The sequence below is a fragment of the Pseudorasbora parva genome, chromosome 13 (assembly GCF_024679245.1).
Source record: "Pseudorasbora parva isolate DD20220531a chromosome 13, ASM2467924v1, whole genome shotgun sequence".
Lineage (NCBI taxonomy): Eukaryota > Metazoa > Chordata > Actinopteri > Cypriniformes > Gobionidae > Pseudorasbora > Pseudorasbora parva.
In genome coordinates this window covers 20,319,544-20,340,628 of record NC_090184.1, presented here as the reverse complement: position 1 = coordinate 20,340,628, position 21,085 = coordinate 20,319,544, and the positions used below count along the sequence as shown (strand labels likewise).

At 43.4% G+C, this 21,085-nt stretch overlaps 1 protein-coding gene across 3 annotated transcripts in view; it reads right to left on the bottom strand.

Annotated features, from left to right (window-relative positions):
- The window catches only part of kcnip3a (Kv channel interacting protein 3a, calsenilin), a 97,377-nt gene that overhangs the window by 18,527 nt on the left and 57,765 nt on the right, over positions 1–21,085 (bottom strand). The window contains exon 1 of one of the 3 annotated variants that reach the window (XM_067413401.1): positions 5,969–6,158. The exons of the other annotated variants lie outside the window; for them this stretch is intronic. Within the exon in view, the coding sequence (XP_067269502.1) occupies positions 5,969–6,071 (103 nt within the window). The 5' untranslated portion in view covers positions 6,072–6,158. Of the gene's footprint in view, positions 1–5,968; positions 6,159–21,085 lie in introns of those variants that run through there. 3 annotated transcript variants of the gene reach the window in all.

The following is a 21,085-nucleotide window of genomic DNA, read 5'->3' as shown; positions in this document are numbered from 1 at the left end:
GTCCGATAATGTCAAGGGAGACGATTGGAGAGAAGCCCATAGAGAGCGAAAAGCAACGGGACAAAACATTTAAACAACGTGATTCAGATTTCACTTTCCACAACTACTAGAAGACCTGCAACTGTCAGACAGGTTGCTTACGTCACATCTACTTCGTCAAGCTCAGTCTGAGGCTGCACAGTACGCTCAGCCATCAGGAAGTGAGTGCTTCTATAATTGACTTAACTTTTCGCCGTTGACGTCTATGGGGTCACTGTGTCTTTTTCTTTTACTGTCTATGATATTATCCCTCTGCCTAACTAACAACAAACATGACATCGACATGAATACAGTAAGAGCTTCTCTTGTGCAGCTTCACGGCAGTTTGGGCAAGTGTGATATGTGTGCAGATATGCGTGTGTTTGACGGATCCGAACATTATAAAGAGTGTTCTTTGATCGCTCTCTTTAGTTTAATCATTTAAATAACAGATTTGTTCCGTGCTACTAACAGAAACGATGTGAAGTTGATGGTTTTAGTCACTGGCTTGATTCACTGATGCATCAAGATTGCCAGCGGTGGGACTGACAGTATTAAACGATTTAGAAAGAAAGTCTGTGTAAACTTGAATGATTAGCTACACATCAAAAATCACTGATCCCAGATCAGGCATTAATGAACACTGTTACTCACTGTTTCTTGCGGTGCTGTCGAATCCATATGGTAAAGCCTGTGCTGCTGACATCGCGACTGATAAACCATTTCAACCAATCCATTCTCTACTAATTCTCTGGGTGGTTAAAGCAGAGGAAGGGGAGGAAACCTTTCCTGGTATGACGTCATAAAAGGGGAAATCAGGATCAGCTCTTCTGAGCTCTCAGTTTCTCAAAGGCAGAGAATGACAGCCAGAACTCGGTTTACACCGATCAAAATGTCTAGCAACTTGGGGACAATATTCAGGCTACGGGAACTCGTATTAATGTTGAAAAACCTCATAAAATGAAAATGTTATGCCAAGGGACCTTTAATAAAGTTTTAAAGTCCACCAACCAGAGCAACGAAGGTGAAACAGAGCTTGTTGATAGATTAAACATTCATCCGGGTCGGCTAAACTCCGAACACATCTTCCCTTTTTAAGAATGACTTCAGTGCCGTTCTTTGTTCTTTTCTCAGAGAAAAGCTGAACTCCAAGTCTTCCAGAATCGCAGTCAAAGCTGATTCGGAAGACCGCCGCCGTTCGCCAGTTTCTGTGTTTACTATAAGCACGCAAACACAACTCGGACGTCGTCATTATGGCCCCGCCCGCCGACTCTATACACGATATGATTGGCCCGTCCAGAGTTAGGGGAATACAGCTGAGAAGGGTATTGAGAGTTCCTAGACGACACTTGCGGGCAGATTCAATTTGCTGCTGCTAGGGTGCGTCTAGATTTCTAGGCTAATTGTACATAATTTTACATCTGATATAACATTGTATTAGCAATGCTACCTCCCTTAATACGCCATATTGTGCATATTATATGCACGCCAAAACTCATTTTGACACGCCTTTCTACAACAATTCATACTATTTTGCTTAAGCAGTGAGTTATGTAGTCATAAGGGAAACCCAGCCATGTTTAGTTTCTGTTACTCTAAAGCCCATTCTTTAAATGCGCAATGTGACTGGACTGGCTCAGTGTTGTGATTGGTCAACTGCTTCAAAGAAAAGTCACGCCCCTTATTATAGCCAAGTTTTCTTTTAAGATGTTTTTGGCCTTTATTGGATAGGACAGTAGAGATTTTGGCAGGAAAGCATGTGGTGGAGAGATCTAACCCGCAGTTGCACTATGTGTTGGCATGCTAACCGCAAGGCTATCGGCGCTCATAACAACAATTACAATTTTAACACACTACTAACATAACTAAACCAGGCCTGATCCCTTTATTTTGCACATTCCTTGGGAAGGAATTATTTAAATAAGTAAGATTGGTACGTTGACATTCCTGGAAGAAAACTCAAGGCTGCAGTCAAGGCATTTCAGGGAGTTCAAAATCAAAAGCATTGCTTACTGATATAATAACTCTCTTTGGTATAGACTTTGTAAACTTTGCACCTTTTTCATGCTCAAACAGCAACATAACACACTAAAGAAAGTTGACAATAATATGTCCTCATATATCTATAATAATTATAATAATCCATAAAAGGTCATCTTTTCTTTAATATTTGAAGTTATTGGAATAGATGCACAAGGTGCCCTCAATCCTGCTTCCCTTGCCTTATGAACCAGTTTCCCACGACTAATTGTTCTCTCTGTATTTCAGCCTTTGTGATACGACAGTGATCTACAGAGATTCTTCTTCTTTTATCCTCCTCCTGGCAGCCTTATTCACTGCTCACTTGCCATGTGTGATCTTTTAGACTTTGTAATGCACAACAGATTTATGACTGCAAAAACCAATACCTTTAGCAGTGAAGAAAATGTCTATTTTCAGAGGGAAACCAGGAAGCAATTTTGCATTTAAAAGATCCATAATAGCCGACAAAATACAGCCCTGACATCTAGACTAAAACAAGTCAAAACTCAAAAATAAATAGACGTTTATCCATAGCCCTAGAATAGGCTTGTCAGCAACGCATTGTTCTTCTAAGAACATTTAGAAGAAATTTAACCAAACACATTGTAATAACTGATGACTTTTCCACTGTTGATGGAATAGCCTACATATCTCGTAAGTTATTTTGGCAAAAACGGCATTTAACAAAACTCAAGGTTATTTTGGCTAGAAGTGGGTTACTTATACCCGGAATATTAAGTCTATAGTTAACCGAGACAGTGAAGGCTGTTGCATGCTGGGAATTGAAAAGTACAGCTTCTAAAGTTTTCAGTTCTTTAAGTTAATGAACGGTAATGTATTTTAGAGGTCAAAGTAAACGAATCTTTACCATTAGAGTGCAACTATAGTCCAGAAGGGTCTTAAACTTAGCCCTTTAAGTGATGTCATTAACTGTGTTATATGGGTCTTTCTAACCAGAAGGGCTCGCAACACTGTGAAAACCAAAATATCTTTTGAGAGCATGACAAATAAAATAAAGCTAATCCAATATAGTATTTGTAATAATAAATATAGCCGCAAGCTAATACTAAACCCCATTTCCAGAAAAGTTGAGACATTCCTCCAGGTCATGTAAAGAAACAGCGCCCTCTGGTGGTTGGCGCTTCACATCTGCGGTGCACCACACTAGACAATAACTATGAACTGAAGTTGGATGAATAAAAGTTGACAGATCAAATTCCTCTCATGCAACAGAGCCGGAACATATTGATCAATACGCACGCTTTTCTTCACAAGTAATGCTTCACCGTCTCTGATTACATATTAGATTCACACAATCAGAAACCCAAAATAAACGTCACCCTCCTGAAACACGGCGCACAGGAATAGTCAGAGCTGTAGTAACTGAAGCCACTGAGCTAAAAATAGTCTCCTGCTGATCTGTTAGGTGGTCTGGCTCAAGGGCCAATAGTGGATGAAGATTTATGTGTAGATTACATGAGGGCACTCAGACACTTCCAGCTATATGATGAACTGTTTATTTGCATTACTGTCTATAACAACAGGCGACATGTTGTGCCATTGGACAAATATATTTGACCTTACTAGTGCCTATGCTGTATATTAGGCATAAATCAGCCTAAACCTGTTCGCTGGTCTCAGTTTTATCTGGTCTACGCTGATTTCCCAGCTTGACAGCTGACCAGTTGCTAAAATAAGCAAACCAGTTCAGTCAAAAGAAAAGACTATACCAAACCAGCTTAAACTACACAATAATTGCAAAAAAATATGTATGTATCTAGTTTAGGATACTGATAATTGTTCTCATATGAATGTTCATTATTTTAATCAAAAGTGCAATTCAAAAGCACATTTCAGTAATGCTGTTGATTTAATTTGCAATGCAATGACATGAGTACTGAGTGCACCATTATAAATACATTTTAGACTGATGCTTGTCAATAAGTGACCAGTTACTTCTGTTCCTGAAAGTCTAATAGAAGAGACACAAATGTCAAGACCATTTAAGAATATCGATCAAAAATAAACAACTGTAGCAACAGATTAAGCAGGCAGTAATATGAATGATAACATAATACACACAGATGCTAGACATTGCACATAGTACTAATCTTCACATTACTCTTTATATCTTGATAGTTTGAAGAAATTAAAGACAACTTGAATTTGTCTTGCCGTGCCCTGAAGGAGTTTTGGTTTCTTGCCACTGTTGCCTTTGGCTTGGCTTGCTTAGTTGGGGACACCAAAATTTTGACCTAAGTTTTCAACTAAACATCCAAATGAATTACTAAATTAACTGTATTAACTATATTACTGATCCACCCACATCGAGCACATATGATTATTGAAATAAGCTGATAACATCACCATTTTCTCCAGAAGGACTGTAAAGCTGAATCAAATTTTGTTACAATATTGTCCTGTTTAACACTGTGAAGCTGGTTTGAAACAATCATCATTGTAAAAGCGCTATATAAATAAAGTTGACTTGACTTGACAACAAAGGTGTGACAGGACACAGAGCACGTCCACCAGACAACAGAAGACATTTGGAAAACAGTGGAGAAACTAAAATGATCGCCAATCTCAAATTTTGCGATTCCAGAGGAAGTGAATCTATATGAAGGTGTCGACTCTGATATGCACTTTTAGAAATTATTGAGCGGATCTGATCTTGCGATGAAGCGAAGGGTGAGAGGGAAATGGACAGTGCCCTTCAAGACCAGAGACCAACGGACCCATTTTTAGGCAGCCGTAAAGAAAGCCTGTTCGATACAGCATGCATAATGAATGAAGGGTAATGTTAGACCGGGTTTTGATTCAGAGAGAGAGAGAGAGAGAGAGAGAGAGAGAGAGATTGTGTGTGTGTGTGTGTGTGTGTGTGTGTGTGTGTGTGTGTGTGTGCGTGTGTGTGTGTGTGTGTGTGTGTGTGTGTGTGTGTGTGTGTGTGTGTGTGTGTGTGTATATGTGTGTGAGGAGAGAGAGAGAGAGAGAGAGAGAGAGAGAGCAGTATGTATTAAACCAATATAACAGTCTAAGTAAGTCTTTGAGTATGTTGTAAATATGAAAACACACTCGCACATCATAAACCTAAACAGCGAAAAGCAAAAGTATCCTAAAATGTGTCATTAATAAGACACATCCAAACTATCAGCTATTTGTTATTAGCACATACAAGTCCATGAACATTACGAGATTTTAGTTTGAAATTTTACAGTTTTTCCAAGTCATATAACTAGCACACAAGACCATAGGGTATCCCATTTGTCATTTTAGGTGTCAGAAGAGAGCGCCCCCTTTGCGGTTGATATGCGCCCTCGATGAGCAAAGTGAGCTCCGCAGCAGACTTCCTTCCTGACAGTCAAAGCGACATTGTAGTGTCTGGACCTGTAGGAACTGCGAGTGTTTCAGGGGGCATATGGAACAGGGCCTTAAATGAAGACGTGGCCTTCAGTTGTTTTTATAGATACAATAATATAATTAGAATTTATATTAAGCAAATAACATAAGTCAATTATGATTCATTAAAAAATAACTATGAATTTATCCCAAAGGTTTTGTTAGATTTTAACACATTTCTAAGGACAATTTTGTTTCCACCTAGTGCTGTAGTCCCATTGAAACACATGGTGTAACAAGAATGTGTCGAGTTTATATTTGCCTACAGTAGAGCGAACAATAAATGCCTAAACCCAATGACCTTGACAACTCAACAGGAATGATCTATTATTGCATCCTAAAGTACTTTGAGAGTGCAATACTTTCCTTCACCGTAACAAAAACATTACAACGTTACTAGAAAAGAATGGTCATATTTGTTATCGCTATCATCGGGGTGTACCTGATGCAACCCCGGCCCCACAGGCCTCATTGGTCGAGCAAATCATGACAGCGAAGGGGAGGACCTCAGTTCTAGAATGCTCCTTACCTTCCAGCGACATGGGCTCCAGAATGCCGAACTGTTTGAGAACAGCCACGAACAGAATGATGACCACCCCGATAGCAAACAGCTCCATTCCCTGAATACCCATGGCTGCGATGAGTTACGACTCTTGGCACAAGAACAGAACCGCTTGAACTGAAAGTATTAATCTGTGAAGTAACACGGGACAAAACCAACTGGCCGATATAGCATGGCGCCAGATGCAGGGTGTCTCAAAAGGAAAGATTCATTTCATTAGTTCCTCAGAAGAATATTTAAAAGGAAAATCGGGGGATATTTTTGGCAGAACGTCAAGCTAGAAGTGTGCATGGGAAAAAGCGCCCGGTCTAGTTACACTTATTTTGGAGATGAGAGGAGAAGTCAGTCTTTCCATGTTAGGTCATTTTTTCTTGAAAGCCCCGTCGCATAAATAAAGAGCTGGATTGCGGTTCTTGTACACAGTCCAGATGTGTAAAATCCATCCTGGGACGCAAATGTTTTTGCAAGTGTCAACAACAGACAAGAGCCATTTAAACCCTGTTGTGATGAAGTGCTGCGGAGATGCTGCAAAATTCAGGATTGTTGAGCCAAATGTGTACGTTTCGATGTAAAGCAAGAGGCGCAAGGGAACGGAGATTCATTCAACAGATCCAGACGAGTACAAAGTGGAATTGCGGCTTTGAAGCAATGGACACGCTGAGCTAATTTTGCTGTTAAAACGATCATATTTCAAGTCCTAAGTGGCTCTTAAATCCGGATTTTGTTGATGTTGACAGAGAAATTTGAGACTAATGGGCACCCTAGTGCCTCAAACATGAATTATAGTCCATGCAGAAGTCATTAAAGAAATACTCAATGTAGTTCCATGCAGGATCAACATCTGGCACTGCCTCAGTCACTGCGACAAGAACTGAGGTGGCATCTCGAAACCTGGTTTATTTAGCGGCCTCCTGCGTGTTACGCCAGGTTGGTGCAAACCAGCAAAAAAAAAGCTACAAGGTACTTTCTGTGGCACTGGTAGAAAATACCCCAATCCGATTGGTTGGATCCATCTTTAACTAGGTGCAAATCCAGTGAAGTTCTCAATTCTTGGCCCCGTCAAACCTTTCAAACGGCCCATTAGGTTCGGTGATCCATCTTGGGAGTGGTCCCGAAGAATGCGGTTTCTCGTCTCTCCTCCTCCTCGGGGGTTATGCTGTCAGTCAAGCGCCCTCATCTTTTCCCTCATCTGTTTCCTCAGAGTCAGCATCAAGTGCTTTTGTCTCTACTTTCAACTTGTACTGTACAGTTAACGTTCTTCCTGCCTCCCTCCCTCACTCACTTTGCCTGCCCTCTCTTGTCCCGTAATAATCTGCAATCGGCGGTTTATCTTCACCTCTCTGTCCATCCCACCCCTCCCCTGTCTCTTCCTCTCTTCTCATCTATGGCCACTCCATCCCTTCTTTCATCCATCTCTCACTTTCCTAGCCTCACTACCCCTGACTGCAAAGTCAAACCCCTGTGAGAACTGGTCCTTTTTCCCTGACCACAACTCCTTTCCCCCTCTCTCTCTTTTTTCCTTACTTGCCTTCTGCCTGGGGACTTGGGGAAAAGTCAAATTTCCAAACAGGGCAGAAAGCAGAAGAGAGGGAGAGATACTAGGGGGATCAGATTCCAGGGACGCCCTCCCCTGCCGATTTCCCAGCCTCCATCCACCCACATATCTGTTCCATCTGAAGCACTCTCTTTCTTTCTCTCTCTCCTTCCTCTTGAGTGAAGCAGGGCAAGGCCTCTGCATGGAATGGGACAACCAGAGGAGAAAACATTAGCTCAGAGGTTTTCCTGTTTATACTATAGCGGGAGAGAAGAGGAGAGAGCTATAATAGCTCAGTTGGATAAAGGAATCAATAAAGTCTTAATGGTAGCTTTAAGTCAACCAAACACAAGGTGTTTCTACTGCCAGCATCAGCCCATCTCCCACACCTCCCCCTCCTTTTTTATCAAATAGCTAAGCCATAAAAAGATGATAAATGTCAGACATGACAACAGGAACAGACCGAAAAATAGAAACGGGGTGCTACAATGTAGATATTTGAAATGTAATGGTAATCTCTGGGGAACATTTCTAAAATGTCATCTCTATGTCTTTACCAACAACAAATACATTTAGTAACATGAATTTTACTTTATCCGGTTGGATCCTTGTGGCTTCCATTAGGATTTCAGTAAGATGTTAATCACATAACAAATCATTACACTGATATTATAATTTGGAAAGAGTGAGTGAGTGTGTGAGTGAGTGAGTGAGTGAGTGAGTGAGTGAGTGAGTGAGTGAGTGAGTTAATGAGTGAGTAAGTGGGTGAGTGAGTGAGTGAGTGAATGAGTGAGTGAATGAGTGAGTGAGTGAGTGAGTGAGTGAATGAGTGAGTGAATGAGTGAGTGAGTGAATGAGTGAGTGAGTAAATGTCTGAGTGAGTGAGTGAGTGAGTGAGTGAGTGAGTGAGTGAGTGAGTGAGTGAGTGAGTGAATGAATGGGTGAGTGAGTGAGTGAGTGAGTGAGTGTGTGAGTGAGTAAGTGAGTGAGTGTGTGAATGTGTGAGTGAGTGAGTGAGTGAATGTGTGAGTGAGTGAGTGAGTGAATGTGTGAGTGAGTGAGTGAGTGTGTGAGTGAGTGAGTGAATGTGTGAGTGAGTGAGTCAGTGAGTGAATGTGTGAGTGAGTGAGTGAATGTGTGAGTGAGTGAGTGAATGAGTGAGTGAGGGAATGTGTGAGTGAGTGAGTGAGTGAGTGAGTGAGTGAATGAGTGAGTGAGTGAGTGAGTGAGTGTGTGTGTGTGAGTGAGTGAGTGAATGAGTGAGTGAGTGAGTGAGTGAGTGAATGTGTGAGTGAGTGACTGAATGAGTGAGTGAATGTGTGAGTGAGTGAGTATGTAAATGTGTGAGTGAGTGAGTGAGTGAGTGAGTGAGTAAATGAGTGAGTGAGTGAATGTGTGAGTGAGTGAATGTGTGAGTGAGTGATTCAGTGAGTGAGTGAATGAGTGAGTGAGTTTATGGGACTAAACAGAGAGTACAGTCTGGCTAACTATCTCATCTCAGTCAGAAACACAACACACAGAGCGTTATTAACGAAGTACAGGCTGAGTGACCACACGCTGGCCATAGAAAGAGGGCGGCATAAGAAGACATGACTGCCCACAGAAGAGCGTATCTGTAGAGAGTGTAGATCAGGAGCAGTGGAGACAGAGGCACACTTCCTCCTCCACTGTGATAAATACACCGCCCTAAGAGACTCACTGTATGGGCAAATGCAACACATTATCCCTGAGTGAATGAGTGAGTGAGGGAGTGAATGAGTGAGTGAGTGAATGTGTGAGTGAGTGTGTGAGTGAGTGAGTGAGTGAATGTGTGAGTGAGTGTGTGAGTGAGTGAGTGAGTGAATGAGTGAGTAAATGAGTGAGTGAGTGAGTGCCACAAATTGAGATGTACTGAGTGAACAAATCCTGATTAATAATATATGTATTGCTTATTATGTGTATATATAAATATAAATGTGAATATGTTTGATGTATGTTTCTGTTTTGCTTTATGAAATGCTTTGGCAATATGTACCCATGTATGTCATGCCAATAAAGCACAATTGAATTGAATTGAATTGAATTGAATTGAATTGAATTGAATTGAATTGAATTGAGTGAGTGTGTAAGTGTGTGTGTGTGTGTGTGAGAGAGCGAGTGAGTGTGTGTGTGTGTGTGTGTGTGTGTGTGTCTGTGTGAGTGAGTGAGTGAGTGTGTGATTGATTGTGTGTGTGTGAGTGAGTGATTAAGTGAGTGAGTGAGTGAGTGAGTGAGTGAGTGTGTGTGTATGTGTTTAAATGAGTGAGTGAGTATGTGTTTAAATGAGTGAGTGAGTAAGTGTGTGTGAATGAGTGAGTGAGTGAATGATTGAGTGAGTGATACATCATGGTATTATCCCTGGATAATTTCAATTCAATACACGTTCGTGTTATTTACATTATATCCACTTGCCAACAAAACACAGACATTTCTTGCAGTTTCACTCACCGCCTGCAGTTTCTACTCATGACCGTGGACAAACAAACACACTCCGGAGACAAACAAACTGCATCCACAGTTCCCTTAACGCTTGGTTATTTGGGAAACTAAACAAGGTTATCTTTCCCTCAAAACCAAACACACTTCTTTAGTGATATTGTTGATTTCATGGTACAGTGGTGTAAAGTAGCCTATTTGAGTAAATGTACTTAAGTATATTTTTGGCTACATTGTGGTTGTACTGAGTATCAACTATATTTGCATCTTTTACTCTGTACTCTCACTTACTTTTTACTCCAATACATTTGTGATGAGTAATTCAATTACACATTGCATTTTGCATGGCACCTAACTTCTTCTGCAGCAGTTTATTTCTGCTATAAAGAAGCAATATCGCCATCTAAGGGCATTGTAGGTACAATATCATGTGAGTTTTGCCTTTACTCACTGAAACATGTCAACAAGGCTACTTTACGTAAATGCGAGTGCATTAGCAGAGAGTTGATGAATCCCGAGTGTTTGATTTATGAGCTGAAGTCATGACTGCAGACAGTGATGAGGCTGAAACCAGCACATCCAGTGGAAGAAGGTTTTGACTATTTCATTTTACTTTACATTAGCCTATTTAATTTATCCGCTTGACGAGACCTTTTTGAAGGATATTGGTTTAGTTATGGCCTCTTTGTGCACTTGTGCTTAACTGAGACATGAGTGTTTGTACGCTTAATATTGAGGTTTTCCGTTTGATTTTAGAAAATCAACATGATTTCCCATCTTTCAAATCAATTGTTTCCTATTTTCACTGGTATTTCCCAGGTGTTGAAGAGATCTTTAAGCCTACATTTAGTATGAGTAAAATACTTAAGTACTGTTAAAATCAGATAATGTAAGACTTTTACTCAAGTTGTACTGGGATTGCTGACCTGTAATGGAGTCATTAATGGAATCTGTACATTCACTGCGCTGCCGATGGCTTTTGTAACCAGAACAAAGCTTGTTGATACTGAGTGCTAAGCCAGTAGAAGTGCCCGTGTAACCCCTCCTGGTCGAACCGCCCGCTCCAAGCGGGACTCGAACCCGGGTCCGCTTGCATGAGAGTATAAAGGCTGCAACCTCTAGCGCCAGTCCCTAGGGCGTTACACCATTTACTCGCACAGCTACTAATAGCTGGCCTCTGTTATACCAGCACAAGCAATTCCGCCATTTATGAAGTCATAAAGGGCCATAACTTGTTTGAACTTAACTTGAGTGTATTCGGCACAAAAATACATCAAACTAATTTTTTTTTTAAAAATGTTACTAATGTTTAGCATGAGCATCCAACTCTTTAATAATAATAATAATAATAATAATAATAATAATAATAATAATAATAATAATATATTTTATTTGTAAAGCCCTTTTCATAGTTAAAAACAATCCCAAAGTGCTAAACTTAAGTTTAGCAAAGTGCAAAGTGCTCTTTAACAGTGAATAGATAAGTCAGAATGCAAGAAATAGCATTCGACCCCCCCCCCCTTAAGAGTTTACCGCATACAAATAATCCAAAATAAAATTATTGCAAAAACATAAATGAATGCACAGTTTTCACAATTATGTCCCAAAGCCTAAATTTCACTATTACGATATAATAATGCATGCCCTGACTAAGCTGTATTTATGGCTGGCGTCAGTGCTTGTTGAGTATAGGAATTAATGTTGAGCTTTTAGGAGAACGAGGCAGGTTCCAGTAATGCCATTAGAAGATGAACACTTTATAATAGGAGCTAAAGCATAAGGCTTTTGCTGACAAGACACTATGAACTAACATAACCTGAACAAGGACATTAGACATTCAATGGTACAGTCTGAAAGCTGGGCACAGATGCTTGGAAAAGAGCGTATTTCCTAAACAAAAAAAAAGAAGAACAGATTTCAGCATTTCCATCCCAGTTTTCTTTGCACGGGTTAAAGGGAGGTGTGCTTTCGAGTACTGACCCAAAGCACTCCGATTACAAACGGCAATATCTGTTTTTATCCATCGGTGCTGTAGTATTCATTCACAGCAAATGAACCAGCATGAGGTTATTACTACGGAGGAATAGTCTGGCAAAGTGATCCCTCAATGTATACAAACACGGCACTTCCCCACTACATGTTCAGTAACTCTGCACGTACTGAAATGAAACCTGATATAAGGCAGCCGGTCCTCTATCTAATACATAAGCACTCTGATGCCAAACACGGCCCTGCTCTTTGAGTCCTCGACAGAAGTGCTCTCTCTGTCTCTCCCTCTCTTTTAATGAGGTGTGATGGATCGATTTGAATGATAAAAACACCCTGGAATGCACTGACAAAATTACTTTTATGACAACAACAAACAAAATGGATCCCGTTGATTGGAGGAAATGACTAATTACCAGTGGATTACGTAATCAGATTCCAAAAAATAAGTACTTGTAATTAGATTATATTATGTTTTAAAAATCTCAAATTAAGACAATAGCTACTTTTTTATTGATTACATGCTATTCTAACATTGGCAGCCAAAAATCTTTTACATGTTCCTCTCTAAAAATGCCCACTGCTCATATACGTTAGAAGATCTTCCAGGTTTGTGGGATTGCACAAATGCACATGTGACTATCGCTGAAAACTGAGACCCGAAGAGCATTTGATCACTGGATTTACAGAAACCATTCCAACGTTGCATTTCTAATTAACTCCTGATTAACACATTTGAATGCTCACTCAGTTTAAGGGAGTTATTTAAACCTACACTGTGTGATATTTTCCCCCATCTAGCGGTGAAAAGGTATATGACCATCCAGTGAACATTAGTTTCTGTTCCTCTCAATTCTGAGTTCATTTTAACTCCTACGGTGGCCGATTTAGTCCAAGATTAACATGGAAATCCCCCTCTTCACATTCGACACGGTGCCATCGAGTGTTAAAACGCGAAAGGCGAAGCTTGAATTTATGGGTATGTACCTCTTTGGCTAATGTACTTTCAAGAATGAGGGCCAACATGGCGACCGGCATTCGAACCCCTCACCCGTATGTATTTTCAATGGCATATTATAAACTTACGAGGATACTTTATTACTTGAAAGAAGTAAATATACATTAATGAGCACATATATTTTTGAAAGAACTAAGTGTTTTTAGCTTAGAATAAAGTAAAAAAGTTACACAGTGTAGCTTTAAGCATGCTTGCATGTCTTTGGAAGGCTTTTGTCTTCCAAACACATTAAAATGTACAAATTCACGTCATTTCATAGTTACATTAAACTTTTTTTTTTTTGTCAGCTGAAATTTCTTTAACCTAACAAGTTATATTTACTTGAAGTACCCCCTGAGATTTAAATTTCTAAGTTAGATCAATAATAAAAATTATCAATAATAATAATAAAATAAAAATAATAATAATAAAATTAATTTCACGGTTCTCTGATATTATTTGTTTTTTGTTGTTGGTCACATGACATGCAGGCCAACAAATAATATATTTTAAATGTTATTCAGAAGTGTTTTATTTTTATTGTTTTTATTTTAAAATGATTTATTTTAATTAAAAAAAAAAATATTATTTAATAGCTTTTCATTAAACTCACAAACCCCTACAGTTCCATCCCAAAACCAGGACTGGGAAACTCTGACGTAATGCACTTCATGTTGTTGATAACAAAAAAAAAGGAATATATTTTCTTTCTCTTTGCATTTTTATATCAATATGGTTTATAATACGTTTATTCAACTCAAATCAATGTAATAAACAATTTTGGTCAAAAGTAATCTAAAAGTAATCCAAAAGTAGTCTGATTATATGACCTTAAATATGAAATGTTATGGATTGCGTGACTAACTACAATTTTTATCATGTAACATGTAATCAGTAACTGATTACAATTTGTAAGTAATCTACAGCTCCGTAAATTACTCCTGACAAAACAAAGATTCATCCATTTTCAGTGACATGTATAAGTTCCCTAGAGTCACATCAGATACCCATCAATAGACCCACACAAAATCTGTGGACTTTTTTGGGTGCATTTTCTGAGGAATGTTCCGCATTACACTCAGTGGTAGCAGAAAGCAACATCAATGAACATTGTATTAATAAAAAGTTATTTTATTAATATTTTAATCAAATTTTTAAATGTTTAAGTTAACTATGGTAGTGTTAGTCTGTCACATCTCAGGTGAAGATGAAGATGAAGTATTTATTCAGTCAAACAGACTCAAATAGTCCATACCTGAAGGAAACTTAAATGATGATAAACTCAAAGACTAAAGGTGTGAATGTAAATGAATGTCCGGAACAAATGAACACAGGAGACAAAGTCCAATATGAAAACGGAACCAAACACAGGCAAAACATGACAGTCTATGGGTGCTTTTTGTTTGTCTGGTTGCTCTATTAAAATAACTGAACAATTTTAACTTCTTGATTTCCTGCCCACGAAAGCCAACTGAAGGTGTGATTTTCAAACGGAAGGCTGTGTCCTAGTAAGGCTGCATTATAAAAGCTAATATTATAATAAAAATGAAGGTAGCACTTTATAATAATGGTCCGTTATTAATAGATAACTATGCAGGAAGTAATGCAGGACTAATGAGTAGCACTACATTAACACTTTCAGCAACAAGCTGAACTAATCAGCTAATCGAATTTAGGAGATAGTTTATCATGAAGTAATCAATAATAACTGACTTAATGAGATTAGCCTCATTAATAACTATTAACTAACTGACAAATTATCACATTATTGTGTGTTTGACATATAATTAATCATATTCTTTACTCTGAATAAAGTCATAAAATGCATCACTAAATAAGTGTTACCTTATGCAGGAGCTACTAGTGATCTGGACCATTATTTGAAAGTGAAAAACCATATTTTCCACTTTAGCATTTAAAGCAGAAAAGGACTCTAGCCATACAGGCTGGACTGAACGAAGGACACAGCCTCACTAGGATGCAGCCTTCCGTTTATGAAGAAGCCCAATTCACATGACTGTGTGTGTCCTACAGGGCCCTCTGCTGGACAATACACATTACTGTGCAAAATCAATCAATCAATCTATCTATCTATCTATCTATCTATCTATCTATCTATCTATCTATCTATCTATCTATCTATCTATCTATCTATCTATCTATCTATCTATCTATCTATCTATCTATCTATCTATCTATCTATCTATCTATCTATCTATCTATCTATCTATCTATCTATCTATCTATCTATCTATCTATGTCTGTCATCTGAATTTAGTGAGGAGGAGTGCTCTGTTCTGTATATTTACTGTAAGGCGGAGTCTCTTTTCGCCCAAAGGTAAAAAGACCACTAGAAGCTCTTATAGCAGTAAGAAGCTTTATCAGCATTACTCCTGTAATTTACTACTGCAAGTGAGTAGCCAATCATTTTGATAATTTTTTTAAAAACAAAATATCTTCTAACGAAGTTCTAGTATGAAATGCTGCATGTATGCTTGTCTTTGTGTTTGTTTTAAATTTGATGATATACTTGCTTCCATATAATGTTATATATTGCAGTCTGCAAAATATCCTGAGCATTTCTTAATTTTCAAGAAAACACCTAAAAAAACAAATTCATGATTTACTCACCCTTATTATGTTTCAAACCTGCTTTTCTTTCATCTGCGGAACACAAAATTAGATATTTTGAAGAACATTATAGTGTCCAAATGATATTGACTTTCAACATCCAGGGGAAAAAAAAATTCAAACAGAACCAAAAAAAGAAAAAAGAAAAAGTTATACAGGTTTGGAACAACAGGAGGGTGAGCAGTGACCATATTAACAGTTTTTCTCAGTCACTTTGTTAAATTTCTTACATTTGCACAACAGTTAATGCAGTTCTCAAAACAATTAAACTGTAAAACCTAGTTGATAACCTGCAAAAGTGTGTCACTTGGTCAAAATGGATAGCTCATTCCTCAAAAGCAAGTATTCATGTCAATGAAAGTGTCAGTGCCATCTCGATGAACAGTCTTGACACCATTGTTTATGAACAAGACTTTGTCATGTTTTCATTATGACAGTTTTACTCTTTAAGTTCCCTTATCGAGGGAACTTCCCACTGCGTCGAAACGCTTTGGGGATGCTCCCTAAGCATCAGCGAATCTGAAGCCTGAATAAACACTAGTCCAATCCGATTGGTCGTGCGTGATGACGTCATTATGACGGCGTACCCGGAAGTATAAAAGGGGAGCCGGCGCATAATGGCGGCAGTTATTGCTCTTCAGCATAGCGCTCTCTGTTTGGTCTGTCTATTTACTGTTGTATGTCCAGTTGCGAGTGTGTGTGTGAGTGATTTTTTAGTAAAAGTATGGAAGGAAAGAGTGGATTCAGACAGTGTGTGCATCCGTGTCCCCGCTACATCTCGGGATCGGATACACACCTATTGTGTGTGCAGTGTCTGGGTGTGCAGCACGCTCGGGCGGCTCTCGAGGGAGCCGCCTGTGAGCACTGTGAGCGGCTGACACTCAGACTGCTCCGCTCTAGGCTGGCCGTGTTCGATGAGACCGGCCAGCCTCGTGAGCCCCATGGTTCTGGACCCGCGGTCGCTGAGGCGTCGCGGCGTCGCAGATCATGGGGCTCACAGCGGGATCTGTCAGAGGGCTTTGGGACTGCTCCGGCACTTTCCCAATCCTCCTCTGACAGTTCCGATGATCTTCCTCCCCGTGTGGAAGCCCGCTTTGCGGCATCTTCCCCCGGGGCGGAGGGTCCGATGCTTGTTCTCTCCGGTTCCGAGGAGCCGGAGGGCGCGGGCATCGGGGCGGGGGATGAGGTTTTTCCATCGCCTCATCCACCCGCCCAGGAGGAGTTGGTCGAGGTGTTGACCCACGCTGTGGCTAAACTGAATATTGAGTGGCCACAGGAGGAACAGGAAGTCCGGCCACCCAGTAGGCTGGATGACCGGTTCCTCGCGCACCGGGTCCAAACACCGCGCCGGGGTTTGCCTTTTTTCCCCGATCTGCACACCGAGGTGTGTAGATCGTGGAGAAAGCCCTATTCCTCGCGTGTCTCTAATCCCCCACTGTTGGACTATTCCAACGTCCTGGGGGCACGCGAGGCGGGCTATGGGGCGATGCCGCGGGTGGAGGATGCTCTCGCGAGCTATCTTTCGCCCGAATCGGCATCGTCCCTTAAAACCCCGGTGCTGCCCACCAAACCCTGTCGGGACACCTCAGGGCTGGTGGGCAAGGCTTATATGGCGGCTGGGCGGGCTGGTAGTGCGCTGCACACGTTATCCATCTTGCAGGCCTACCAGGCTGACCTCCTAAAAGAGCTGGATGAGGGCGAGGGTCCCTCTCCGGAGGATGTGCTGGAACTGAGGAAGGTCGCAGATTTGTCTCTCCGTGTTACCAAGGAGACGGCCCGTGCTATCGGCCGCTCCATGGCAGCAATGGTGACAACGGAGAGACATCTCTGGCTGAATCTATCGGGGATAAAGGAGAAGGACAGATCCTTCCTCCTGGACTCCCCGATCTCGCCTTCTGGTCTGTTTGGGGACGCGGTTAACTCCGTCGTCTCCAGACACCAGGAGGTGAAGAGACAGTCAGCGGCCTTCCAGCAGTACCTCCCTCGCCGCTCTAAGCCCGGGAAGGCTGGCCCTAGCGGGCAGCCTCAGCCGCCTACCAGCTCCTCCTCGCATCGTCAGATGCAGAAAGAGAGCGTCGCCTCTAGAGCCCCTCCTCCGGGAGCCTGGCAACAGAGGCGGCGCGCTCACCAGCAGCCTTCCGCTCCGAAGGGCGATCTGAGGAACGTCCTTCAGGCGCGAAAGGCTGCCGCGAAGAAGTCCTAGCCTCGGCAGGGCTTCTCAGGGCGGTCCCTCCCGCGAGGGAGCAACCGAGGTTGCTTCCTTCGCGGCGCCCTGGGGAAATCGATGTGGTAATCCCGCCGTCTATGACGCCTCGGGCCACATCGATTTCCCGCAAACGCATGCTGCTCCAGCCGCCTCTGGAAAGACCTGCGGCTGGGCAGCTGGCGCGTCCGCACACAGAGACTCGTTCCCAACCACTTCCTGCCGGGCAACCGCTTCAGGGGGTCGGGGACGAGGCTCGTGTAACACCCGACGCCAGCCTCGAGAGGCTGGTTCCCTTAGTAGATTATCTCGGCGCATGGAAATGCCTTCCGAGTGTATCCACATGGGTCCTGCGCATTGTAGAAAATGGGTACAGACTGCAGTTCGGTCGGCCTCCCCCTGGGTTCAGGGGGTTGACCTGGACCACAGTGGTACCAGAGTGGGGTCGGGTAATGGAACTAGAAGTAAAAACCTTACTGGCGAAGGGGGCCATAGAACATGTTCCTCCGCCAGACAGGGAGTCCGGGTTTTACAGCCGGTACTTTATAGTTCCCAAAAAGGATTGAGGATTGCGTCCGATTATAGATCTAAGGGATTTGAATCGGTCTCTGAGGAGGTTCAGATTCAAAATGCTCACTATCCCCATGATCGTGAGTCAGATCCAGTCCCAGGACTGGTTCGTCACGATAGATCTAAAGGACGCATACTTTCATATCTCCATCCTTCCATGTCACAGGAAGTTCCTGAGGTTCGCTTTCGGGGGCGAAGCGTACCAATATCGAGTACTTCCCTTCGGCCTAGCCCTCTCCCCACGCACATTCACAAAGTGCATGGATGCAGCCCTGGCTCCTATGAGGCTTCAGGGCATCCGTGTACTGAATTATATCGACGATTGGCTCATATTGGCCCAGTCGTACGAGGTGGCGGTTCGGCATCGAGATGTCGTTCTAGCCCACATAAAGTGCTTGGGGCTGAGACTCAACACGAACAAGAGTGTGTTGACGCCGTCCCAGAGGACTACGTTCCTAGGGGTGGTATGGGATTCGACAACGATGCGGGCACAATTGTCTCCCGCGCGAGTCGAGACCATACTGGCGATGGTCTCAGGAATAAGGCTAGGCCACACCATCACTGTGAAGCACTTTCAGAGAGTGCTGGGGCACATGGCAGCAGCGTCCAACGTGATACCGTTCGGCCTGCTACACATGAGACCCCTCCAGTGGTGGTTGAAAACCAAGGGGTTTTCCCCCAGAGGGAATCCTTTTCGTATGATCAGGGTAACGCGCAGATGCCTTCGTTCCCTAGTCATATGGAAGAAACCTTGGTTTCTGTCCCAGGGGCCAGTGTTGGGAGCGTCCTGTTGCCGGAAATCCGTTTCAACAGACGCCTCCCTCACTGGTTGGGGCGCGGTCATGGACGGCCGCTTTGCGAGGGGCCCATGGGAGGGCCGTCATTCCTCCTGGCACATAAATTGCCTGGAGATGATGGCGGTCTACAAAGCTCTCAGGAGCTTTCTCCCGGACCTCCGCGGCCAACATGTCCTGGTGCGGACAGACAATACGGCTGTCGTAGCGTACCTCAATCACCAGGGAGGGGTAAGATCGCGCCCTCTGTGCAGATTGGCGCATCTAATCCTCCTGTGGTCCCAAGGGAAACTGTTGTCCATCAGGGCAATGTATGTCCCGGGGGTTCAAAACCAGGGAGCAGACATCCTGTCGAGGCAGGGGCTGAGGCCCGGGGAGTGGCGGCTCCACCCCGAAGTGGTGGAGGCCATATGCGAGAGGTTCGGCCCAGTGGAAGTGGATCTGTTTGCGTCTCGAGAGACGTCCCACTGTCCACTGTGGTTCTCCCTCACGCATCCAGCCCCGTTGGGGTTGGATGCCATGGTGCAGACGTGGCCGAGGCTGCGTCTGTACGCATTTCCCCCGATTGCTCTGCTCCCGGGAGTCCTGGAGAGGGTCCGTCGGCAGGGGGTCAGTCTACTTCTGGTAGCACCCCGTTGGCCGACGCGAGTTTGGTTCTCAGATATCATAGCCCTGCTGGCAGGTCATCCATGGCAGATTCCTCTGAGGAGGGATCTCCTGTCTCAGGCGGCGGGGACGATATTCCACCCCCGGCCGGAGATTTGGAACCTTTGGGTCTGGCCCCTGAGGGGGCCAGGTACCTAGAGGCTGGCCTGTCGGCAGAGGTGGTAGAGACCTTACTCAGTTCCAGGGCTCCGTCCACAAGGAGACTGTACAGCCTCAAGTGGAATGTGTTTTCCACTTGGTGTAGGGGTCGTGAGGTGGACCCAGTTAACTGCCCAGTGGCTTCAGTGCTGGAGTTCCTCCAAGATCGCTTCTCTGCGGGCCTAACCCCGTCCACACTCAAGGTGTACGTGGCTGCCATTGCGGCTTTCCACACTCCTCTGGGTGATGGGCCTTTGGGTAGGCACCAGTTGGTTGTACAGTTCCTCCGTGGGGCTCGGAGGATGAGGCCAGTGGCTCAGTCCAGAGTTCCAACCTGGGACCTGGCAGTGGTTCTCGAGGGGTTGGCTGAGGCCCCCTTCGTGCCACTGGAGTCAGCAGAACCTAAGAATCTGACCCTTAAGGTGGCTTTTCTACTCGCCATTACCTATCTAAGGAGAGTGGGGGATCTCCAGGCCTTGGCAGTAACGCCGACTTGCCTGGAGTTTGCCCCGGGCGGAGTGAAGGCCATCTTACACCCTAGGCCGGGCTATGTGCCTAAGGTGCCATCGAGGGTGGTCAGGTCTTTGGTTCTGCAGGCATTTCATCCTCCGCCTCACGTGACGGCGGAAGAGGGGAGACTTCACCTACTCTGCCCGGTCAGGGCACTCAGGGTGTATCTGGCGAAGTCCGCACAGTGGAGGAGATCTCAACAATTGTTGGTGTGTTTTGGCTCACCCAAGAAGGGGTTGCCTGCGTCTACCCAGACTATCAGTAACTGGATTGTCCAGGCAATAACCATGGCTTATCAGGTGCGCAGTTTGCCTTCACCTGTAGCCGTGAGGGCACATTCCACCAGAGGCATGGCATCTTCAGTGGCCCTCCTTTCTGGGGTCCCCTTGCAGGATATCTGCGAGGCGGCGGGGTGGGCTACTCCACACACTTTTATCAGGTTCTATAGCCTGGATCTCCCTGCGACGCCTGGCGCGAGGGTGCTCCAACCCTAGTTGTGCCCGGTCTCCGGCTTCACACTAGGACAGGCGCTACCCTCGGTGTGGCCTAGTGGGTACTCGTTCCCCAAAGCGTTTCGACGCAGTGGGAAGTTCCCTCGATA